The following is a 26852-nucleotide window of genomic DNA, read 5'->3' as shown; positions in this document are numbered from 1 at the left end:
GCTTGATAGACAAGATTGATCAATTTAGAGAAAAGACAACACATTTTAATGGTAAATGGTAAGTATTTGTAAAGCACTTTTCTACCTTCCACTGAGGCCCAAAGCGCTTTACAACCCTAATCGCGGTCTCCCACTGCAACCGCTACAGCTCAGGTGCAACACGGGAGAATTCTAGCCACAGTAGATGTCTCCATAGGCTACGGATTGTCCAACCACGTGAAACTCCAAACTCACGTCGTCGGTTAACAGGATAACCCACAATTTATTATGATTTAGGTCGTCAATAACCCCAACTTCACAAAAAATGCTACGACTCAGCTCAAGCATCCAGTGAAAATTTGAAGCCAACAAAACAGATTTGGAGCGTCGTAGAGGCCAGATCCCGAGGTCGGACGTGATTGTATGCAGTGGAGGTTCCTCTCACACTTTGAAGTTACGTAAAGACTCCAGCGATCACATCGGAGCCGTAACGCTTGCCGTGTGAGTACGGGGTAACCCTTCACCAATTTACACACATACATTTTCACACTGATTGCGTCTCCACTGCTGAACTCTGGTGCCAACCTATGATCACTAGCTAGGGTGGGTTTCAGTGTCTTGCCCAAGGACACTTTGACTGGAATTGAACCTGCAATCTGATCAGAGGTCGACCGCCCTAAAGCTACACCATGGCCGCTTAGATTTTGGCTTCAATTGACCTAAATAATGTCTTGCAAATCAGGATTTACTATCTATATTGTGAGGAGAAAAGCTAGAACGTTTCAAGGAAAAAGTTTCTAACACTCCATTTCAAGAAACGCTCAAGTTTCCTCTGTCTGTAAGCACAGGTTTTGTTTGGACAATTTTCTTTGGCAGAATATGTGAACAGGAAGCAGCTAAATGTTAAAGGCAAATGTTTGATCACAAGTGGATTTATACAGTAACAATATCACAGAAGCATTTTAAGCTCTACATCTAATAATAGCTTATATTCAGAAATTGAACTGCAAACACAGCATTAGTCAGAAAACTCACAATTACACATTTACAAAGAATGCTTAAAGCCTGTTATCTGCTGAATTGACTTTCAGCGCAAAAGAAAATCCTCCTGTTGAAAAACTGGCAAGCTGTCCAAAAATATTTTACATCTCTTGCCCAGTGCAAGCTGGGAAATACTCCAGCCACCCTGCAAGGCTGTTCTGGATAAGTGGTTTAAAAAATAGATGGTTGGATGGAAAAGCACATGTTTGCTTTATCTGCATTGCTTTGTTTCCTGCAGCTCCCCCACATTGTTTCCAAAAAGGCAAAAACACAAAAGCTCACAGAACGAGAAGAGGTCCTTCTCTACCTTAGCTCTCCTCTCCACATTAATCAATATCAGTTTTACATCTTCCTCACTGACAGATAAAAGACAAGTTCGACTTTTTTTTCTCCCCTCCAGCCACCCATGGCATCCTTTCCCTTTGATCCCTCTGAGAAGTGCAACCCTCTCAGGACACTAATAATTCTGCAGAACGCCCCATGTGGCTGTGGCTCGGCTCACACAGCTGCCTCGGGGACGGTGTCGAGCCCTCCACCAGCACTCACCTCACACGTTACAGTCAAACTTCAAACAAACTCGCTCACATTCTTGTTCCACGCAAACTCACAGAGATTAATGCTAAAGTGTCTGCAGTGAACGCGGTAAGTGACAGATGAGCGGCGTAATCCCTAATGCCGGCGCCTCTAAAGCATTTACCAGCATGTCATCCTAATGTGGGCATGTAGAATTCAGAAAAGAACCTACCATGAAATAATTACAAAAAACTATTTACTTGTGTATTAAGTTTGACTGGCTTACAGGGTAAGCCAATTCAGTGCTTGATTGAGGGATTTACTTCGTTTTTTGGGGCATCGCCATAAAAGATGCTTGTGCATTTCTATTCCATCTATTGATCTGCAGATCTTGTTGATTTAACCATCCAATGAAAATAACCTTGGCCAGGAGGGCACCCAACGTTCCAAGTATTGATGATGCAGTTAAATTATTATAAACGAGCTAAACTGCTGTACTTTGCAAGCCACTCAGCTAAAAGTTTTTTGCTGCTTAATACCAGCACCCAACTAAAATGTGAAGAAACTTTTACCCAGCCTGATTTCAGATTTATTTAATAATAATTGTTAAGTCAAGACATAATCTGTTTCAACGTGAATGACTTCTAGCAAAAACTCACACTTTTCTGATGCTATTATCTGCACTGTGTCACTGAAGCATAATGCAAAGTTATCACTGAGGTAAGCAACACTGCCAGACACTTGACATTCGGTCTAAAGCCCCTAAAGTCGACTCTGTAGCCCCTTTTTTACTCTATTTTTTGGTTCTACAATATTTTTTTTTTCCTTCTCATATAATAAATTATAATACAAATATTTGGCAAAAAGCCCAGAATAAAGAAATCAAAATGGATCCTCATAATAAACTGAGATGACCTGTAGTCTCACAATATCGGACATGAGTCATCGTAGCATTCAGCAGTAAGCAGGAACGTGTAACTCTGGTAGAAACAAATCCTGCTGACACTCCTGTCCTCAGTGATGTAGAGCTCATGTTTACCTGCTGCATACCAACACAAAGGTGTTGTGATGTTGTTCTTTTGTGTTCCATCTAGACTTAACTTTCTAGGAATGGGATCATTTTAAATATAGTCCGACTTGTTTTACTTTGGATAGATATTTTTGGAATTTATAATTCAAAATGTGATCCACATAATAATCAATCCCTCTCTGATATTTTTCCAAGTTATGGTTTGGAGGTCAAAATGTATCCTTGGAAAATAGATCATGAATAGAGCATTGAACTCATATTTATTTTTTATTACATTTGCAACTGTATTTTTTAATAGTTAAAACATTGATAATGGATGATCTGGGTTGGGGAGCACTTAACGGTGGACACCCTATTGTAGGTGGTCAGCTGCTCAACTGCCCCCTGCTGCAAGTGCTGCACAGACTCTATATAAATGCAGCCACTTAAAAATGTATCTGACTCACTGTTGTGTATCTGTGGATTTGTAGCATTCAAAATCTGCACGACATCCACTTTGTGCATTTCACCACAGCATAAAAAAACATTTAGAGTGTGGAAACTTCATGCACATGGTGCATTCCCACATGTGGCTCCAAGGCAGAGTGGTGGCTCTGTGCTTAGCACTGTCACCTCACTGTAGAAAGGCAGTTACTTTGATTCCCTTTGATTTCCTGGGGTTTGCGTGTTTTCTGCCGTGAGAGACATTATTCATCCGAACAAACCACAAAACTGCCCTTCAGTACGAATATGAGGGTGAGTGATTCTTCAGCATCGTGTCGTGCGGTGATGTCTGGTTTGTTCTTCTATCTGTTCCTCCCCTATGCTTCACTCCTTATCTAAATCAGTGTTATGCAATTAAATGTCATGTTTGTGTTGGAGAGTGCTGCCTCCTCACTGTAAGGTTGTGTTTGTTGTTGTTTTATTAAGTTTACATCATACATTTTTCTTAATTTAAAACTATTGACACTCAATTTCCACTTGAATCTGCAAAAAGTAATTAAAATATCAAAATAGTTCAAATAACATTTAGAAAATAATTAATAATAAATTAAAATAAAAATAAATAAATGCATCTGTCATAAATCACAACTAAGAATATATGTAAAACAAGGTTTTGGAAGCATTGATTGATTTTGTTGCTAAGTGGAAACCACTCTACATTGGCCCAATTATTTATGCGTTTTTTTTTTTTTTAATTTTATTTTTTTTTATTTTATTTTATTTTATTTTTTTATCTGTAACCAGCTTTATGTGGTTACTTGGGTAAACTGACCTAGGTTGAGTGACTTTTGTTTTTAAATGCATCTCATTCTGGAAGTCCAACAGTTGTATTTTATTCTGCTTATGATATGTTAACCCTAATATTTAAAGATTTAAAAATTGTATTCTAACTAAAACTTTCAACTTTAACACAAGCGATTAATTGAAAAAAAAAAGCATTAATATTTGCTAACAAAATAATGACACTTCATGAAGAACGGTCTTCTGCTTCGCTTCGTTCAGTGTCAACGTTGTGAAATGTAACATCGCCAACTTTCAACATATCAGAGACCTGTTATCATTTCAATGCCATGATCATATTGTATCTTTTATATTGCATTACATCATGGTCTCAGGCCACCGTAATCGTCCTAAAACCTCTTAGGTCTCTGCATAATCAGGTTTTGAAAATTCTCAACAAGAAATCCAGGCGTTACTACCATTGTTTTATTCTGGAAAAACATATAATACTAAGTTTTGATCAGGTACTGATTAGGTACTCTGATATCCGCCTGGTAGTTTAAATGTTGCATGACACTGCCCCACCTCCTCTTAAGAACTTTATACAGCCATGCTCTCAGCTCAGGGGCCGAGTGTTGAGGTCTGTATCCAGAGGTGACTGCAGTGTTCCTGAAAGAAAATCTACTTTCTCTCGGTCGGCCTTTTCCTGTGGAGTTGTCAAGGAATGGAATGAACTTCCAACAAATCTCAAGAACATAGCAGACTTCCGCTGTTTTTTGCAAGCTGCCAAAAAATTAATTCTGGAGCATCAATCTTGCTCACATTAACAGGCTGGTATTTTTCCATCAGATGTTCCACTGATATACACATCATGTGATGGCTATCAGAGAACCAGACCATTGGTGTAGTTGTTTTATTATAAATTGTAGACATGTTTATTTTTGTGTTTTCACTTTGCTTTTCTAAATTGGTAAATGTGTTTTTATTGCATTAGTTTTATACTAAATTTAAAATGGTTTATATTGTATTTCATGTTGTATATGTGTTTTATGACATGCTTGATAATGTGTTTTATATTGCATTTCTTTTTAACACTTTTTAAACTAGTAAATATGTTTATCACTTTTAAGCATAATTGATTGTTTTGTAAAGTATTAAAAATAGAAATTAGGTATTAAGCTACAATCTAGTGCAAGCATCTTTGCTTTTTAAACTCAATGCGTGTGTACGCTGTCCTGATAAATAACTAAACTAAACTTTCGGACAAAGCACACTTTGCTGGGCATTATCCCACTTATACCATGAATAAGAAATGCAAAATAATTAAATAGTCAGCCAGTTTTTAGTACTCTATTCTTGTTATTGTTTTAAAAAAAACAATCTAATAAACATAATTCTTTAATAAATGTTTGTTTCTTATGGCTTTATGTCAGCTATCTTGGAGTAGTACTGCAAACATAAAAATCTTTAAAGTTCTGCGTATTTTACTGTTGTGTTTTGTGCACATAAATTACACTTCTGAGATATATGAGTTAACACTTTATTAATTTAAAAAAAATTCAAGACAATAAAAACAAAGGAAAAAGGTTCCATCTGGCATATTTTTGTTCAAAAGCCACATTTTGTCTTGTAAAATTTACCTGGTAAAACAATGCGATTTATTATGATAAATCACAATTCAAAAGTGTAATTAATCTGATCAGTTTTTTTAAATGATTGACAGTCGTAAAATAGTGAGACCAAGAAATAAACTTTTAACTAAACCTAATTGGAGAAGATATCCTAAAATATAGAGGTGTGTGATTAGACCTTAGTGTTGAGATCTCTGTTTAATAATAATATTAAAATATTAATAAATATTTGGTTAAATAGCAACAATTTTTTAGCAGTAATGAGTCAAAGACTTCTAAAGCTGTTGAGCTCTCATTCTTGTGCTTTAGGTTGGTGAGAGTCTGAGGAAATTATCCAACATGCAGGTTTGCTGAGGTCATTGTGATAAACACACAAACACAAGTCTTTTCTCTCATACACTGCAATAAAACTGATATGGAAGACTAAAATGAGGGAAAAAAAAGATCTGTTTGTTACAAGTACAGATATTTCTGGCACTTCTGTTTAGAAATCAAAGTCTGAAACATGAAAACATTTCGAAAAAGAAACAAACGTTCCCCTGAATCTAGGAGTAGTTTCATTGAATAGTTAAGATTACCTAGAAAACAGATATTTGTGGAAAAACTAGATGTCAGGAGGAAAAATACTGTATATATTTGGAGTTTATTCAGTAAGAACTGTCAAGAAAACTTCTGAAGTCAACCTTCAAAGCAACTTCAACATTTATGTTGTAGCAGACAGTTTTTCTTTTATTAAATAAACTGTCTTATTCTCTGACAGTGACAGAAATCTGTCATGAGTTCCATCAGTTACTTCAACCCCACCAGGAAAGCTTGAAATATTCATGAAAGCCCATATTTGAACCCTGAATGATCAAAGAAGAAGAGTGACAAAAGCAGAGATGTGAAGTTTAATTTTGTGATTATTCAGCTTATGAAGTGCTGTAACACACTAAGATTATAACTGTTGCACAGTTGAATTTGAAGTATACTAAAACTGTATATTGCTCTTCCACAGTCTTTTTATGCTGTGTCAAAAATGTGGATAAGCAAATTAAAAAATAAGCAAAGCAATCCAATCTGTAGCATTTTAATAACTTGCTGTCATCCTTTAAAGATTCATATTTAAACCAACTGTGGAAACGTTCATAAGGCCTTGCAGTTTTCATGTCTTCAAGAGTAAACAGTCTAAATTTCACTATTAAAAATACATTTAATTTGAAATATATACTTTCATCTTCTAGATGATTGGACTTTTTTTCTTTTAAATCTACATTGTATTCCAACAAGATGTTTCATACTTCTACATACTACATTTTTGTTGCAAAGTTCTGAGGTATTGGTTATGTGTTACAGTTGAGTGACTATTGTGAGGACATTGATGACAAAGAAGGAAACAAGATTGTGTCTTTGCTTGTGTGAGTCGTATGAAGTGGCAACATTTTTCATGGTAAAGGTAGCACTCATCCTTCAAACAGGCACTTAAAAAGCTTCAATAGTGAAAAACTAATATTAAAGGCTGCAGTTTTACAAGGCCTGAAAAAAATGTGTTTCTAAAAACAAGATGACAACAAGTTATTAAAATGCTACAGATTAGATTGTGTGCTGCTCATGTTTGTATTGAATTAAACACATTGCTGACGCAGCTTAACAGACTGTAAAAGAATAATATGGAGTTATAATACTGTTAGGATACTTGGTTAGTGAGAAAATTCAACTATGATCTGAGTGAGTTACAGCACTTCATAAGCTGAATAATCACAAAATTAAGCTTCACATCTCTGCTTTTGTCACCTTTCTTCTTTGATCACTGAGGCTTCAAATGTAGACGTTCATGAATATTTCAGGCGTTCCTGGTGTGCTTAAATGAATAGACGCAACTCATGTCAGGTTTTAGTCTCTGTCAGAGAGTAAGACTGTTTATCAAGTTTCAGCAAAAAATGTTCAAGTAGCTTTGAAGGTTGCCCTCAGGATTTGTTTACTGTCTTTAATTTCGTATATACAGAATAAACTGTAATATAAATGTCTCCCCGTGACTATATTTTTCGTAACAAATACCTGTTTTTTGGGGTAACCTTTACCTCCTCAACTATTCAAGGAATTTCAGGTTCAGCTTTTTTGTTTCTTTTGCTCTTTGCCTACATGTTTTCGTGACTCCTAAGAGCAAGAAATCTTTGTATTTGTAATAAACAGATCTTTTACCTCATGACAGTCTCTCATATTGAAGCAATCTTATTGCAATCCACATTTCGACTTCAGATCCAAATAGCCCAAGTGTTTACCACAATAAGCAGTGGCCTCAGTGAACCTGTGTGTTGGATGCTTACATCAGATTCTCTGTGACCTAAAGCTGAGAGTTCAACAGCTTTAAAAGTCTGGAGAAAAAAATAAAAATCTGTTTGAAAGGACTTAATAGAATTTTTTTGATGTGAGATTTAATACATGAAAAGAACCAAATAAAATAAAATTCAGTCACCTGAAGAATCATTACTTCTAGAAAATCTTCAGTTATTCATTTGACAAAATGTAAAACATCTGTTTTTATTAATCAAAGGTCTAAAAAATGTAGGCTCAATCCCATAATCCTCCTGTTTTGGCCCAGTTGTTCCCCACAGAATGGACACAAACCGAGACCACTTCAAAAGATGGGTCAGAGCGGTTCCTGGTCCCAGACCAGGTCCCGCTTGGGTATATTCAGACTGAAAATGTGTTCCGGATTTTGAAGGAACCAAATGTGTCCAGTCTGAATACATCGTTAGTCTCATAATGGAGAAATGAGGACAAATAAGCTTGAATGATGAACATATTTTTGATAAAAAAATAAACCTTTAAAGATCAAAGCTACAGTATATAAGTAAGACTAAGGGGCAGCTTCCTGACTAAAGGAATGAAGCACATTTAAAAACAAAACTCAGGTCAACTCGCCATGTAACCACCGGCGCCTGGCGACAAAAAACTCAGAACTCATTTATTCGGGTGGTTTCATTTAAACAAAAATAACATAAAATAATAATAATAATTTTCCAAATCTGTATTTTATTTAATTTCCATGCCAACACTACATGTGTATTTCATTATACTAAGTGAACCCATCTTTTCATTTTTATTATTTTAAATCAAAGTTAGGCTACACCTTTGATATACAAACAAGAGTGCTATAATAATTGCAAAAGATATGTACTAATTTTAAAAATGCTTCTTTGTTTTTCCCTATTTGCGCTCTTCTAAGATCCAGAGTTCTGTGACACTAAAGCAGGTTAGCAAACAAACTTGAAATCTAGCTGGTCCAAAATTCATAGACTTTTTAAGCCTTAGTACAGCAATGAAGCAAGCATGCCCATATTATCTACATTTAGATTAAATGTAAATGATCTGATAATCAAAAGCTTCCTGCATTTTTACACAACTGTAATGTTGCACATTTCTTCAACTACACAACAGGAGCTACAAAAGAAAAAGAAAAGAAACATTTTGTTTATTTAGAGGTTGGTTGAGATCCCTTAAGATTCAAAATATATTTAAACAAATATTCTTTCAAAGAAATATGGCTGTGAGTTATAATGATGAAAAGTAGGGAAACCACTGAGAGGAAATCACAGTGTGATGCATGTTTTATGACCTGAATGTTTAAATCATAAAACATGCAACGGCTTTCTCTTTCAAGCGACTGTGCCAACAGACAGCTGCATGCAGCCCATCCAAGCATTCATTTCTCACTCCGAGTAAACGAACATGACTCAGCAGAAATGCAGAGCATCAAAGAAATTTGTTGCAAGATGAGCAGCGATTGTGAATATTAAACATCCACTGCTTTTTTAATAGGTGTGTAGTGCTGTCTAAACACTTTCCCTCCTCAGCTGATTGTGTCATCTGCAGTTTGACATTAACAGTGCCGTTTTTCCAGCAGTTAAAAGTTTGAACAATAATAAAAAAACAGAATGTTTTTTTTTTTTTGAACGAGGAAATAGAATGTCTTACTTGTGCACTTTTTGTGCCCGGACCCTTTCTTCGCAGCACGTCGACTCAGTGTGCAGTTGAAGTTGTTCTCCCAGAACTCAGCAAACCAGATATTCCTTCTGTTGTTTTCCAGTGTTCGGCTAATGAAGTAACGATCAAACCCTAAAACAGATCAATGGGTTTTCTGTCACTCAGTGTAAACAACAGGGTTGGTACAATGTGTGAGCATCTTCTAAGATGTTTCCTATAGGGGGAAAGAGAAAATCCCATATATAACCCATTTACTCCATTTCTTTCTTTAAATGTGCTCAATTTTCCTTTTTACATCTTTGATGATCCAATGAGAGGCAAAGCTGCACTTCTAAAACAGCAACAAAGAAAAGCTCTGGTCGTATTGAAAGGAAAGTTTCACTGAGCATGCACAATCTTTTTGGACATAGTGACATTTGATGTCTACACAGCCCATCTTGATACCTCTAATAGACTGGCGCTTTGGTAAGATAGTGACTGCTCCTTCTGCCATTTCCTCTTGATGCTCAACTGGAGAGATCTTTGATCCCCAGCTGTCCGAGCCCACCCAGATGAAATGACCGGTCTGGTTTGCCTTTTTTGCTGCGCTGAGCAGTCGCCTGCACAAGTAAAGAAACACATGTTGCCTTGGATAAGGTCAGGATTCCAACCAGATGCACTTTTTACCTTGTAATCTGTAACCATCTGTAAGTGAAGTGGCAGAGGTGGCCTCGGGCCTCCTCACAGCACACCGTTTGCAACGTAGTGTGTCGAAAACACGACAGGGGGTTGATGGCCTACCATCTCTGGCTGCACAACGAGTGATCCCTTACCATTTGTGCCTAAATGTAGTTGGTAGGTGGGCCTGGAGGGGGTGGTTTTTCCTTCTTCTGTCAGCTGTGCAACACGTCACAAATTGTGACAACTTATGCTTACGGCCTGTTTAAATCAAATTTAACGCTTAAAGACCCACTCAAATCATCTTTTGATCTATTTTAAAAGCATTCCCAGTGGGATTTTAATTATGATTATGCAATTTTTACCCAAAATCCCCAAAACGGTCATTTTCTAGAACATGGTTTCTGCAGAGCAGCAGTAGTTCATTAAAAATTAATATCTGAGTTGAATGTTGGACCGTTGGTGCTGAAATAGTCCCCCACCCCCCCTTCACATCATCCATTGGTTTATTCAACGTGTTGAAGTTAAGGTCGGGGACCAGATCCGGGCCTCTGAGTGATTTTATCCAACCCGCCAGGTCATTTTATATTTTAGTTATTAACGGCCCCGATGTTATCTTGAGCTGGTAACATACTGCATCACATTCTCATTCCCAAGTCGTCACATTTTGATGTATGGTTAAGGACCTCTCTGTGTCAAAAATGTACGTTTTGGGTGTCCCAACCTCGTTGTTTTTTGACATCCAATTAAATCAAGGCTCCCCAACCTTCAGGCCACAAATCGGTACCGGTCCAGTGCTCGGACCGCACCAGTATCCTAACCTTAACCCGGTATCAGACAGTTGGCTTCAGATGCGGATCAGTACTGGTTCCAGACGTGGTACCAGACACGGACCAGGCTAGGGTACCGGTACCAGGTTACGGTGCCGTCCCGAAGTTTGTTCAGCGTTATTAAATTATATTTTTAAAGTTTCATAAATTTTATAAATTTTGTTTTAGTGAGTTCAATAAATGTTTATCCTGTTCAGCCCATGACCTAAGGTGTTTGGGACTTTGGCCCCTGTGCGGTTGAGTTTAACACTACAGCTGGGTATTGATGATCATTTCCAGAAACAATTTGATTCGAAGAGCCTGAATCGATTCGATTTTTTTTATTCTTTTGATTCACTTAATATAATTCAATTTTGAATTTAGACAGTTTACACATTTACACACATTTGTTTAGAAATACATCAATAATCTACAAAATGTTTTGAAAATGTTTACAGTTGACATACTGTCAAATTTATCAGTGAAACAATGATATTGTTGATAGAATACATTGTTACAGGGTTTCTCAAAAGGAGAAGTTCTAACAAAAAATTTCAGATCATTAACATTGTTCTGCTTCTCCAGGAGGGCGTTTCAGTTTGGCCACTGGGTGATTTTACTAGCAGATTTTATCTTTATGTGATAAACTTATCTATATTTTTATGAATCGATTATTGACCTGTTAAGTTTAAATTGATTCAAATCGATTAATTAATTTTTTGCTTGTGATTTATTATGATTTCAATAAAGAAAAACTCAAAAATGAAATTTTAAGCTTAATTTTCTTTATAAATGTCCTCCATCATCAGAAAAAGGTCACAGGAATATGCTGAAACACTAAAAACAAGATTTTCATTAGAGTGGGTCTTTATATTCAGCTTAAACCCAGCTAGGACTGTTTCGTCATGCTTGTAATTTTTTTCTTTTTTTGCCAACAGAATGTGCAAATGGATAAAAATGCAATATTGGACTACAAACAATATAATGACCACTATCAGGTTTCACACTCAGACAGCATCTCTACATATATCCTAAGTTGCTTCATTTTGAAAATCTGAATGGCACCTATCATAACTAAACAAACCATATTTTGTAGTCGTGTTCTTAATGACAGGATAGATAAATAATGTTAAATGATAAATGCTGTGCTGTGAGGAGACCCTTGCATTATGTTTCAGATGAACACAATCTAACATTTCTTTTTTTTTATTCTTTAATAAGACCAACAGTATTACCTGATGTCATCTTCATTAGCAAAAAGTACGACAACTCTTGCATTTGAGTTTTCGTTGAGTCTGCGGATGATCTTGTCAAACTCGCCCTGCTTTGGCTCCCGAGGGATCTTGACGGTCTGTGAGATGCACACAATACCTAGAAAAAAATAAATTAGAAATGTAAGGTTTGGCAGAATTCCCCTTTCCTCTCTAAAAAGAAGACTAAAAGCATTGCTCCATTTTTTATCATGCTTAAAAATGCAAATAATTGTTTGTACAAACTATGATCACACATCTTGTCAAAAGTGTCAAAAGCTTCAGAGTGCAAAGTCAGAACAACAACAACAGTACACTACGACAACTACCTTGATTCCCTGCAAAAACATAAAAGGCAAAATATGTTTAGATTTGTTTTGCTTCATAAAAGATCATTTCCAGCGTTTCTTGTGAGTGTGCATCGCAGTGGCACATTAATGTACACAAGAGTTTCCTGCACCTCTAATAGGACCAGCGAAACAATTAGAAGCATTTCCTTGAACATGTTCTGTTTATAGCTCTTCCTGTATGCGCTGCAGTGATGCATTACTTCTTTTTCCTGCTCCATATGGAATTCTAACTTAGAAACGGTGTTGAATTATGGCTTTATTGTTGCCAAGGATGTGTAATGCTGCCTAATGAGTTTCATACCATCCACGTTGCAATCAACCCTTCTGTGTCTTTGTAGTTTCAGTAGGTTTTTGTTGAAGATGCAAATATACATAAAACACAAACAGTACAATGAAAAAGTCAAATTTCCGACATTCATTTTTATGTGGCATTCATATTTATGAAAATGTATAATCTGAGTCCTGCAAAGAGGAAAGGAAACCGTGGTATTATGGCTGCCACCACAGTCATCACATTGAATGTGAGGATGTCAGAGTCTCTCCTGATTTAACTGTCAGATGCGACTGAGTCTCTGTGACACCTGGATCCCTGGCAGAGCTGAAGAGCCGTCACTGACAAACTGAAATTTATCAAACGGTCTTTGATGTCAGGCATGCAGATATTTTAAACAGGCAACAAATTGTTGTGTTTAATCAGACGTTCTGAGGGCATCCCAGACAGGTATCAGGTCAATTATAACACAGGAAGGCTGACACTTACTACTGAGCAGCTGCTCACTGACATGCTGCTCAGCTTCCTTCACAAGCATATTGGATCGCTTCAACACAAAGAGAAAGTCAAAGATGTCCAAAGCCAAAACTTTGCATATTAGAAGATAAACTAACAAACCTAAGAAGTGAAATGAAAGGGCTCAGAAAGCACAACAGTCTAGAGAAAAAGTTTCTATTTTGATTATAATAATGTTAGGAGGGAACGGTGTAATTTCCAAAAATATGATTACACCACACAGCCATCTGTTGCCCCCAGTCTATGATGTAAAATCACAATTCTCCCAACAGTTTTAAGCAATTTAAAAAAATAAAAATATGACACAAACCATTAACTTCCTACTTTGAGAAAATCACCTATTCAACAATTCCCAGCATGGTTTCTATACCTCCCAGTACATAGCAAACTAGTATGTCACTAAAAAAAGGTCATATTACTGGGGTTATATACAGAGATCTTTGAAATGTCTTTGATAAAGTTTTTCATTAAGCCTTGTTACACAAACTTTGTTCTTTTTGTTTGTCCTCCCCAGCAATAAACCTGGCTGTATCATCTCTAAGTGATAGATCTCAGACAGTAAAAACAATATCACAGCCACTAAAGAGCTCTATGGGTGTTCCACAGGGCACTGTTTTAGTTCCCCTCCTCTTTGTTCTTTATGTCAATGATCTACCTCAAGTTCTTAACTTTTCTAATCCTCTTTTATATGCTGATGACACTTTTATTTTCCTTTCTGGCTCAAACGTTGACTTACTTAGTGACAAAGTTAACACAGATCTGCAGAATCTCAACTGGATGAAAGCAAACCACTTAACATAAAAACTAAATGTGTGTACTTTTATTAATCTCTGATACAGTTATCTTCATGCTATTATCATCTCTACTCTCTCATGTCTATCTGTTTGGTCACTCACAATAAAGGAAAACATCAAACCAATAGCAGGACTTGACTATAGAGCCTACAAGATCCACAACAGGCTTCCAGGCTTTATCATTGTCAAATGTTCTGCCATTCCAGAACTATATAAAACACCTTTATATTAAGCTTTTCTTTAATGAAATCTTAATTGGTTAATCTTCAACACTACTCACTGCCTTTGACATTGTCAGATTTCTGTGCATTCCACTGGATCTTCCACAAATGGACTGTTACCTGTCCTTGTCTTCAGAACTCCTATGAATTGCGATTATACTTTTATGTCATCACTAAAACTTTAGATAGTATTTAATAGTCTTACTTACGGTACACGTTTCTTTTTTTTTTTTTTTTACAGAAAGTGAAACTAGTGGGCAACATTATTGACCATCCACAAACCACAGAACCTTTATTAAAACAAACTCAGTTATAACTGTTCATGAGTTGACACTTTTAACTATGGATTATATCCCAGTGTCTCAAGGTTTGTAGTATTTTGCTGCACAGAGCGAGTGACTACTTGACTGCAGTTGCTGGAACATTTCATCACTTCAGCTGTGTAGCTGCAATGACCCACTTGTCGTGTTTACTCAAACAGCCTCCATTATCAGTCTTTTTCGGCTGTTTATTTAAATGGATGGGTTTAGATAAATGAGAGTCATTCAAAACACGCATCACTCTGCACTTTTTTACATGCCACTCTAGTTGTTGCTTCCTTACTGAATTTCATGGAGCTGCTACAGGGTCAGGCTGCTAACAATGGAGCAGTTTGTCTTAGTCATGATGTATGATCCATCTTATTCGTGCTTTCTGTGATTTTGTGTATATTTAAGCACTTTTCATATTTACAAAGGAAACACAAAGACAATAACAAGGCGAATGTCAAATTAAAATAATTGGATTTGGTTTTATTATCAGAGAAAAACAGTGTTTTACTTTCTGCACCAGCAGCACATGAACTGATTGATGGTTTTAATGTAAATGTATCAAAAGTTCAACTTGAGGAAGTCAATGAGCCCCTCAACTAGTTTCCTTTTGTCCTGGAACTGCAAAACTTTGCTCGCACAAAGTGGACTTGCTGTGTTCATGTAATTTAAAGTTTACGCAATATGACCATGGAGGGCACATTTTTCAACTCAGCGGCTTTTGCTGTTTGTGCCTGCATTACTCCAATCTTATCAACTCATAGAATGCATCCAACCTGCTAATCTCTTTTTTTAAGTGTGTCAAGGATCAAGAAAATAAAATGACTTTGGTGAAGTCTGCTTGTTAAATCTGTAGTATGGAGTTGAGTTTAAAAACTTTTGATGGTGTTTTTTTTTCTATTTCAAGGCTGGTTAGAGAGAGTTTTTGCTGCTTCACAAAACTTTGCACAAACAACTTTATTGCTTTGTCAAAACACAAAGTCATATTTAGAGAAAACAAACAAAAGCTAGAATACATTATAATATGAAGTATTCTGGGGGAGAAAAGAATTCAGTGAATAATATTTTTACATATGGCAACTGTACTCAGAGAAAACACAATGACATAAATGTATGCAATCATTTTTGCTAAATAATAGATAACTTCTCCATATATTTTATTTTTGATTGCTATAATTTGTTGTGGTTTTCAACCAATATTTATGAACAATAACTGTTTTATTTAGTGAAATCACCACTTGGGGGACCATAAAAGTAGAAGAAGCTCTGTTGTCCTTGCTAAGACAGTTGTTCAGTACCATGTCTTTTAGTCAGCATTCAGAATACATTCAAAGAAACTTTTTTTTTTTTTTTTGCCTTTCAGCTGCTCCGTTTAGAGGATCACCACAAAACATAAGCTGTGATTCACATTTTTGACTTGTCTCTGGTTTTATGCTGATCAGGGTGGCTGCATGCAGGACTGATGCATGGGAAAACTGGGTTTATTTCCCAGGGGGGGTTAACAAGCCATTTTCAGTGTAGGTCTCTAGACAAGACCCTTCACGCTGTGCCGGTCCCCAGCCCAGATAAAATACAGGGTTGTGTGGAAGGGCGTCCGGCATAAAGCACTCTGCCAAGTCATATGCACAGATGAGTGAAAGATAATTCACTATATGCCGAAAGGTGAACAACCACTTTGGTTATATGGTGGTTTCCCTTTCTGCCACAACACTCTAAATACAGCTTGGGACATGTGCAGTAAAGCACTAGAATTCATAATAAAAATAAAAGAGAATAATCAAGTGAAGATACCAAATTCAATTTAAATATATGACGACAAATAAATAAATAACTCGCAATACATGTAGCACAACAAGCAATTCATTTGTAGATGAAAAAAAGGGAGAAAAAAGAAATTGACATTCAAATGATATAATCTACGACACAGATATTCAGGAACTTACATAAAACTAAAACAATTGTTTCTCTTTCTATGTTGAAACACCATACTGATCAGGGAAAATTTTTGTGTAAATGAACAGATTTTTACATTTTAAGCAGTTTAAAGTAAAATGGGACAGATATGTTTTGGGGGACAATTAAAATTCCATTAAAAAAAAAAAACTAAAAATAGTACTTTATGACTAAGTGTATATTTCCTGTTTTATAAATGACATCACTGCATCTGTCCTACTTCCCCTTAATAAGCACAATATCAGAAATAATTTTACAACTGACCTCTAGGTCCACTGCATGTCACATGGGTTTGTTAAAATAAAGCGGAAAACTGCAAAGAACTCAAGACACAATATATGAATGCATTATGTATTAGACTGTGCAGCCTCAGCGCTTTTTATTTTAATACTGAAAGCAGAGAAAAGCCACCTAAAATCTTGAATTACATCTTGAGGCTGCACTCCACATGAGCTGACAAAAGCATTCTGCTTAAGTAAGAATTTTACATCAGCCCATTTCCCCTGTCAGAGCATTGGTGCAATAATTTAAAGTAATAAAAAAAAAAACAACAACTGTAGTTTCCTGGACTAAACTTGTAAAAACAATGGTGTAATTGCTAACCTTGCAGCGCTACAGCTTTATGCTCTAATTTAAATAAGTAATGCACAAACCTTTTCTGTCAGCGAGTGAATTTATTCCACAGAAGAAAAGAAAAAGTAGTGTTGAATATAAGCTGCTCTAAATTACCTGTAATGATCAGTCATTGCAAGATAATTGAGGATTGCAGAAAGTAATTTAATATTGTATGTTGACTTTTGATTTAGCAGGTGTAGCGATGACATTTAAAATCACTATTGACTGTTCTTATTTCCTCAGGGACTGTTTAACACATAATTTATAAAAATCACAGAAGCCGAATAGCCACAGAGCTCATGTGCGAGTTGTAAAATGAAAGCATATTAAGAAGCTGAAAGATAATGCTCAAAGAAACACCCACAATGTATTTGCTGCATTTGCAAGACACAAAAATATACATATATCTTTTAGTTTGCTTTGCATCTATTGATAAGTGAGGAGATCTAAAGTCCTTTCCTCTCAAGCTGTTCCCCTTTCATTTCAAGTGTGCACCTTTAACTGCACCTGAGAGCCCAAGAAGCTGAAAACAGAGGAAGCTTAATGATTTGTTTGCTCAGACAGGAAACAGGTGAGTCATTTGTTCTGCTGCAGTTTCTACTAGTGCAGATTCTTCTGTGGTGCATTCTGTTTCATCATGTTCATGCTCAGTTCTAATAATTAAGCCAATAAAATGCAAAAGTATTAGGTCTGAAAATACAATTTGTTGTTTTTTTCTGCACCACTGCGCTTCTTAATTGTACATCTTTCCCCAGTTATTAGTTCAGCACTCTTGTCTTTTTGTGTGTTTAGTCTGTAAAGCCACTCAAGTAAATAATTAACATGTGCCACTTGCCATCTCCATTCCACTTTTTGCTTCAGACTTCAAAAGGCTGCCGCGTTCCTGTCCATTTCAAGTCAACAAAAAGCTAGTAGATCTCTTGCTTCTGCTCGGAAACATTCTGTTAAATCAAGTGAGAACAAAACTATCAATCAAACGGTAGTCACGCTCAGCCTGAAGTAAACCCCGTTTGTCAATGGTGTGTGACATATGCTCTATAACAAAAACACTGGCTGAAAAAAAGGAAAATGAACTGTTGATCGAAATGTTGTGACAACAGATTTTCAGAAATGTGAAGCTGAAACTAAGAAGCATGGAGCAAAGTAATTTGAGTTTTTCTATTACATTTGTGGTTTCTATATACATTTCTCTAACTCAATGTTTTTTACAACTGTTCTGAGGGCAGCAGACTGAGCAGAGAACTCTACTCTATTCTGTGATGTTACTTTTTCACTCATCCAAAGAAAAATGTTTCTAAAACAGGAGAGGGATGAAACCCATCCAATAAATCCTGGAATATATCTGAAATGTCTTCACTGGCTGACCTAGTCATGAATAGAAAATTTTAAAAAATATATATATGGAGACTTACAATAAATTGTAAAAATAAAACTCACATTGCATGTAATTAAATAATGTGAATGCTTCTAAAATAAATGTATATAAATGCATATGTAAAGGTAGCATCTAAGCAAATTATCCATAAAATAATTTAAAAATATATATTTTTTTCTGTCTTAATGATGATGGCATCTTTTGTGAACTCATAGAAATTTGGCTAGTAAACTCCATCATACCTTCTACGTATAATTTCACTTCCAACTGTTTTAAACAAGAAAAAAAAATAATTATCTTTCAGTTCACAGAAAATTGAATATCTGTTTTTGGACCTTTTGACATGTTTTTGTAAAATCTGTTTGCTAATAAAAAAAAAGAAAGATTTTCATAATTTAGCCCTCAATGTCCCCATATTTGTCCTAAAAGGAGTAAACTGACTCTTTACTGCAAACCCATTTGAAAAGAATTAACAAGGCAGTGCAAATTGAGTCTTATGGCATCAAAACATTTAAATGTTGTTTATTTTTGTAATGTTTTTATTCTATTAAAGTTATAAAAGAAAAATAATGAAGAACACAATAACTCAAGCTTTAAAAAATATATCGTTTAAACTTATTAAGGGTGTGTCATAATAAAGTATGTAGTTTTCATTTTATGTATTTTATTTTTTCTTGGAAATTCCCATGAAAATTGCAGATACCTGCAGGATTTATTTATATAAAAGGGGTTATACTATTTAAGGTGGTTAAATAAGACAAAACACATGGTTTTAAAAATGCTAAAATTAGCCAAACGGATAGTTTTCATCTGTGGTCCGCCGGCCACTGTGCTAATATTTGATATATTTTTTATTGTATGCATTAAGTCCCACTCCAATCACCTTTTAATCTATTTTAAAAGTTTTCCAGTGGTATTTTTAATTATAATTATGCTGTTTTTTTAGCCAAAATAGCATAATTTTTTTTTTTTTTTTCATTTAGTAGGACATAGTTTCTGCAGATTCTAGTTCATTAAAAATTCACCTCTTAGTTGTGGATGGGACCGTTTGCATGGAGTAAGCCCTCCCCCTTCCCGTCATCCATCTGTTTCGTGCTCTCCCTCTAGCTTACAGCCCCTCACTCCCTCAACCTAACATTACCGGCGCAACGAAATGGCGAGCAATGTCAGAGCTATCCAGTCGTACAGTTTGAGCCAGATGCCAGCCCGGACAAGGAGAACAAACGCTTCTACGTCAAACGGAATTGTTTTGTCTGCTCCTGATTCACCACAATTTGAATAAAGAAATAATCAGAAATGCAATTTTAACCTTAATTTTCTTTATACTTGTCCTTAATCATAAGAAAATGCCACAAGAATGTGCTAAAAACCCCCAAACAGTACTTGCATCAAAGTAGATCTTTAAACCTTTTGTTTAAGGTTTCATTAACTGTCCTTCACAAATGTTGAGCATCCCAGTGCAGAATGACTAAACTAAACTCAACTAAACTGCATGCAAGTCTCAGGAATGACAGCAAAGTGATTTGAATGCTGACTTTGACCTTTTAGAGAAATAGTGCTCACATCTGGACACAAAGATTTGAGGAGAAACTAGATCAGAGTGCTAAAACACTGTTACCATATTTATATGATCTAATCTTATGTGCTTAGCCCTCTATACACTCCTGCAGATTGAAGACACATTTTGATCTGGTCTCTCAGGGCCACACTGAAGGACACTCTAGTTTAAGTGAGTTGAGATTTCCACCTGGAGCTTTTACAGATTAGTATAAGCTGTCTCTAGCCATTACTAAAGCCTGCATCAAAATGAAAGTGTTAGAGCATAAGGTGTGCAAACACGCAGCGTCACAGTATAACAGATTCTTTCTTTTTTGTCCTTATCCACCCTTTACAGTTTGTTGTTTGTTCGTTCAAAACGCACACATATCAAACTGAGCTAAAGATTGTTACATGGTAGCCAGAGTATATAATATCAGCCTAAATGATTCATCCGGAGTACATTACAAGATAAATGTTGCAACCCCAATCAACTGTGTAATTGCTGACACACCCCATTATTCAAGCAACAAATGACTTCAATCTCCTACTTATGCCGCAAGCTAAAACCGGCTCATTAAAATAAAAATAAAAAAACACACATTTTTGAAGGTCAGTGCACTTATTAAAAAGCCAAAAGTTGCTGTATTTGAATGCATTTTAAACTAAAATTTCAAATATATATATATATATATATATATATTGTCATTGAAACATCACGAGAAGACACTCAGTTGTAACTCAAGAAACTTGTGATGAAGTACGTAGCTTAAGAATCAAGATTTGAATCCACTCGAATCACACCAGGAGCTTTGACAACTATTAGGAAAAAGCAGATTTTAAATTTTTTGTATTATAAATAAGTGTCACGTGTTGCTAAGTGTGAGAGAGAACAATCCATGAGGGGAAACTAGTTAGCCCTGATTCTAAGGTCACCAACAGAAAGCCTTTTTAAGTAACAAGTAATAACAATGTGTTTTTTAGAAATATAAACTCACAGTTGCAAATATTACATTACATTGAGCTTTTTAATGTCTGACAAAAACCACAACAACAGATATACATCTCATTAAACCTGTGAAGCACAGCGGTGGGGGGGGTGATGATTGTGGTTTGTGTTGAAAAACAGAATATTTTACACTAATTCAAATTACTCAAGTTTTTGCCAAAGTAAAAACCTATTAAGTATGAGCATTTTACTAAGACTATTTATGAACTCACTGTGTTCTGATGATGAAAACTTGGATGATTAGACAAATAATAATTAAAATACGCTTGAAAAATCATTCAAATCCAATGAATTGTGGTCTATATTTGCCAATCTATTGAGCATCAATGCCCATTGGTTTTTCAGACTTCTGGGACATTTTTAGGGTTTTGGATTTGTACATTCAGACATCTCAACAAGATGATGAGCGCACTATAGAGCACTATGTAATAAAGGAGTTTGTACACAACCATTGTGTTCTATGATACAGCATTTTATCTAGCTTGTTCAACATAAACGTTTGGTATGTAGCATTTTTGTAAATATAAGTTTAAAAAATGCTGAGCACAGACTGATATTTTTCTGCATTCGCATTAATGAGAGAGAGGGTAAATTTTTTTCGCAAGCCTGAAGTGCTGTTAATGTTTGCAGCAGACATTAGAGAGGAATCAACTGATTTACACAATTTTCTCACTCGGAAACATGTTGCAAGCTTAAAAGCCCAAGCGCTAAAAAAGTTGGAGAACGGCGTAAATGATGCAACATTTAAAGAAACAAAAGTGAATGTTATTGCATATCCAGCCAACGTGCATCTCCGTTATGTCATCCACAAGCATCCCACTAACAGCTAGATTGACAGAGGCATGTCATAGCTATTAGGCTTTCAAAGTGTGAGACATTAAAACGTTGGACAGTTGCATAATGGCTGCAGTGTTATTTCTCACCTCTGAAGTAAAGGCAGCGGTTTCAATCAAAGCAATTGACTTCTGCCTGACCTCGTTCCTCTGACTACAGTCCACAAGCCCCTTTGGTGAGGCTCAATCCACACACTCTGCCCTCAGAACAGAAGTGCTTTAGAATGTAGCCTACCTAATTGACTTTGTAATAGTGTCATAGTTCACTGCCACCAAATTGACTGAATTTTCAAGCACACTCTGGCAACTCAGATACAGAGAAAAAATATTTTTAAAAAAGCTTTCCAGGGCAACCATTTACTTGTTTACTAATTATAAAATGGAAGCAGAACAGAGGAAGTGTGATTTGAACTCTTTTCTAAAAAAAAAAAAAAAATAGTCATGTGAAGAAAAATGACATGAATATTTTAATTATTTAATGGACCTGTCCTCCTGATAGCTGTATGATTTCCTTCTGCTAGCTTGTGATTTTAGTGGAACTCCTGCAAATCCTTTAGCAGACTTTCAGGCCAAACACCATATCTTTCTTCAAAGTTGTCTCCACATCACAGCTTTCACCTGTTTTATCTCAGACCACCATGGCTTATCTTCATCACTGTTCCTTCAATAGGCCTCCAACAGACTGGTGTTCTCTGGCCTTCTACACCTTTTCTTTCCTTCGTGCCATTGCAGACTGTTGATTCTAGGTACTTGTAAGCCTTGTTTCCACTGAGCAGTCCAGTAGAATCCGGTCCGGTATTTTTAGCATTTCCATTGTAAAATTGACCCATTAAACAGTACATAACTATACATAATCTAGAAAAACGGATTGGGCCGGTTTGGGTGGAGCTGTTGTAGCCACCTGCTGAGGAGCAGAAAGTGATGATGACATTAGAAAGCATCAATATAGTGCTAAGCTAGCTAAACTGGTAAAGCAGTAGTCTTCTTTCTCACAATCTAATTTAAAAAAAACTTTAAAACCCTTTTATACAGAATGTACCAGAAATAAAGCAAGAAAGAGACGAGCTGATAGATGACCTTCGTTGCTGTTGCTTTTCTAGTCGCAGCACTACAATGACACGATGATACGCTAGCAGTCTACACCGCACATGCGCCGGGAAAACAAACTGCTCAGTGGAAGTGAGGCTTAACTGAGTGGAAACATACGCCAGAATTAACTGGACCGTACCGTATCCTTCCTTACTGGACTGTACCGGACCGCTCAGTGGAAACAAGGCTATGAAGTTCTCCACCTTCTTTACGCACTGTTCTGCTTAGGTTGCTCTCATTCACAAACATATACTCTGTCTTGCTGTTGCTGACATTCATTCCTCTCCTCTCCAAACTTCCACTTCTCTAGATGTTCCTTAACCTACTTCCTGCTCTCACCACAGACACAATGTCATCTGCAAACAGTGTTTTCTGTCTAAGTTCATCGGTAAGCCTGTCAATCACCAGAAAAACAAGAAGGCCCAAAGCTGATCCTTGCCGTGGTCCACCTTTACCTTTAACTCCTCACTAGTGTACACATACAAGCCCTGAACAACTGTAATGTACCCCTTCAGACTCATACATACAAAACCACACCTCTTTTCTTTGTATTCTGTCATAGATTTTTCTATAGATCTACAAATCGCAATGCAGTTCCTTCTAACCTTCTCTGTATTTCTCCAAAAGTACTCCAAAAATATGACATCTGTGGTTCTATTTCTTGGTAAGAAACCACAACCCTGCTCAAAAATGTTCACTTCAGATCTAATTTCCTAGTACTCTTTCCCATAACTTGATTGTGTGAGTCATCAGCAACACCATGCAACCAATTATTGTCAGGTATAAAATTGGTTTATAATAGACGGCAGGACAAAACTCAGCATAATAATAACAGTCTGTGCAAAACGGCTATAAGCCATAAACAGCCCACCTCAACTGATGCACCGTAGCATGCTCTCTTAAGCTGATCATATTTCAATTTGTTGTTCAGTCTTAGTGTAACAATACTGAGAAATATTACTCTGTATCAAAATTGATTTGGCAAAAACTCAATTTTTATGGAAAGTGACTCATTTTAGAAGATTTTTGTATGCAGTTTAATCTTAAAGCTTCACATTTGTATAAACAAAAATATGTTTTTTTCAAAAATAAATACCACCTACGTAGTTTTAATTTTCGGGGCAAGATGTAACAGTACAAGTACAACTTTGTCAATTTGACTGCAGTAAACTGACTTGCTGTCTTTGACGCATAATATAGATAGTGACAAGAATGTGAGTGTGAAACCTCTTAAACATTGACTATCAATTTAACAATATAAACTAAGAATGTCAAATGTTAGATATTCAAATAATAATGAAGCCAGACCCCTTACTGCCTCTGAGATTTCAAAGTAATTGCTGCTTTATTATAAATGATTCGTAAAAATCATTATTTGTCAAAATTGTTTTCAATTCTGTCCCGAAACCTGTGGTTCCTCCTGTGTATTTCTCACTTTTGACCTGTTCTCTGCAAAATTGACTGCTGCTTACCTTCAAGAGTTGTTAATTAAAAAGAGAGAGGGGAAAAAAAAAGCATAAATGCCATATTGTGGAGGAAAATGCCTTGTGGGCCCCTACTGTTCTGAAGTTTGGCTTTAACGCTTCTCTATGTGTGTCTATGGAGAGGTCACCTAAAGTGACAGGTTGGCAATGATTAAATAATGCATCTTCATGGGTGTCTGACATTTCATAAACCTGCGCTGTTGGATCAACTGTTTAGTCACAAATGAAGGCCCACTGGTTTTCCTTTATTTTTGCACAGTTTGAAATAAATTGCTCCAAAACTAAATAAAAAAAATATATGTATATAATATTTCAGAAAGTATTTGAAACTAAGAAGTAAATTAAGCAGAAACTTTTTCATTCCTTACATTTTAATATTGAAAAAGACATTTTAAGAAATGGAGGGCCTTTTACTAACATAGAAAATCATTTGGGGAAAAAATTGTGTGCCTCCAGATATGACATGAACCTACTTAGAAGTGTTTTTGCTCCATAAATGACGTCATGTAGTAATAATTTCCCATCATCAAAGAGACCTGTTGCCTGGGAACACGGGAGCTTCCAGAAACCATGGTCTAAGCCTGTAAGCAGAGAGTCCTGAGAGACATATTGAACTGTAAAATTACAACTGCTGAGATCTGGGTACTCATAAGGACAAAAAGTAAGCCCATTTTCCATCCATAAAGCTGGAAGGTAGACATCAGTTCAGGTTATCTGTTGCAAAGCAGTGACAGATAATTGCAGCTTGAGGACTGAGGTGCAGGATACAAATATTTTTACATGCATTTGCTGCTTTTCCAGTAACTTTCCTGGCTTTAAACATTTCTTGGCCCTTCTCAGAAAAAGTCATCTTCAGTGAAACTTTACTGTAGCTCTGCAGAGGTAGTCAAAGCTTTCCTATTAATTAACTTTGGCCAATTTTTCCATTATCCAATAACATAATTGTCTTACCAAATTTCACAAGATTTAAAAAAATGGCTAAAACACATTTTTATTTGAATTTTTCTCAGTGAAAATTGTTTTGTAACAGTGGTGTTCTATAGGATTTAGGCATAGACAAAAAAAAAATCACAAAACAGGATTTTCAAATATATCAGAGTCTTTTTCAGTGGAATATGCTGCTTGGAGTGGGAGGTATTTATACGATTTTGCTGGTACAGATGCTTGCCTCATGTATTCAGAGCTATCCAGCCCTGAGGATAAGCTATAATAGAGGAACATTTCATTCATCAGAGATTTATGTCACCCTTTGGAATAATTGGAGTTTGTGAAAAAATAAATAAATACATAAAATTGTGCCAAAGATATTTTTATTTCAAGTGCTGTTAGTCATCACTGGCTGAGATACTTGGGTTTGATGCAAGTTTAACATGGTGTTAGGTACCAAAGGAGATTTAGTCTCACAGTATTATTTAATACAATGGTGTTCTGGCATCAAAGAGCCTGCAATCCCTCATTCCCAAATTGTTTAGTAATGGTCTTATATTGTAAATTATTATTGAACTGTTATTGACACTAAATGTTGTAAAAGGCATCTTACCAATTGCTTAAATTGAAAAAAAATGGTGATGTCGTTTTAACCTTTGTCTAACCTTTGGGGGAGTTACTGCATTAAAGAAAAGTAATTCATTGTATATGAGAACTGGATTAATTGACCCCTATCCCATTATGTTCCAAATAGGAAATACCCGTTTGCTCCAAGACGCCAAAATCCCATAGATTTCTACTGCGAAACAAACAGCTAGTACTCAGTCATTAGATTTGTCTGAATAACCATTCTTGCTCTACCACCTTTTTTAATATAATTTTTTTTATTGTATTTTTTAATTGCAAGGTATTCAAGTTATAAACTGACTAATCAGATGCTTCAATAAAAGTATCCAGCCTCACGTCAAACATTTAAAATGTTCTATTGACAGATTCCCCGAGCTCGTTTTCTAATGGTAGGGGTGTGGCCTTCCAACAAGCTTACTCCTGATTGGCAGGAGTGGTTACCATATAAATATTAACTCGACCGATTTGAACCAATCACTGCTAACTGACCTTGTCTGGCTCCAACATGGTGGCATCCATAATTCTAGAAAAAGCCAGTAGTAAGTCATTTTCATAATTGAGTGACGTCACTCACTTGTTTGAGTTCTTATATACAGTCACTGAGAAAGGTGTGCTCTTATGGCTGGTAAACAATAAGTGAACTTGTTTTGTGAACGGAAACACCAGAGGATATGGGAGGAGAAATGTGTTGAGAGACAAAGAAACTGGAGCTGTTTAAATCACCATGCTGTGATGTTTTCTGTAATTATCTTTGGCTCAAATAAATGTAACTAATTAAACAAGCCATACTCATCCATCATCCCCTACTTTCATTTCCCACCAAACTATGCAGACACTGTTAGGTACAAATGCAGACAAGACATAC

General features: G+C 36.0%; 1 protein-coding gene across 2 annotated transcripts in view; it reads right to left on the bottom strand.

The window, feature by feature from the left end:
• The window catches only part of LOC112145406 (metabotropic glutamate receptor 4), a 186692-nt gene that overhangs the window by 40983 nt on the left and 118857 nt on the right, over positions 1-26852 (bottom strand). For both annotated transcript variants that reach the window (XM_024270600.2, XM_024270601.2), the window contains exons 4-6: positions 12065-12200; positions 9808-9962; positions 9355-9495 (exon numbers count right to left, since the gene is read on the bottom strand). In XM_024270600.2, coding sequence (XP_024126368.1) covers positions 9355-9495; positions 9808-9962; positions 12065-12200 — 432 coding nt within the window. The remainder of the gene's footprint in view (positions 1-9354; positions 9496-9807; positions 9963-12064; positions 12201-26852) is intronic.

Source organism: Oryzias melastigma, linkage group LG5, assembly GCF_002922805.2.
Source record: "Oryzias melastigma strain HK-1 linkage group LG5, ASM292280v2, whole genome shotgun sequence".
In the NCBI taxonomy this organism is placed as follows: domain Eukaryota; kingdom Metazoa; phylum Chordata; class Actinopteri; order Beloniformes; family Adrianichthyidae; genus Oryzias; species Oryzias melastigma.
The sequence above is the reverse complement of the archived record's forward strand: the minus strand, read 5'-3'. Positions and strand labels throughout refer to the sequence as shown.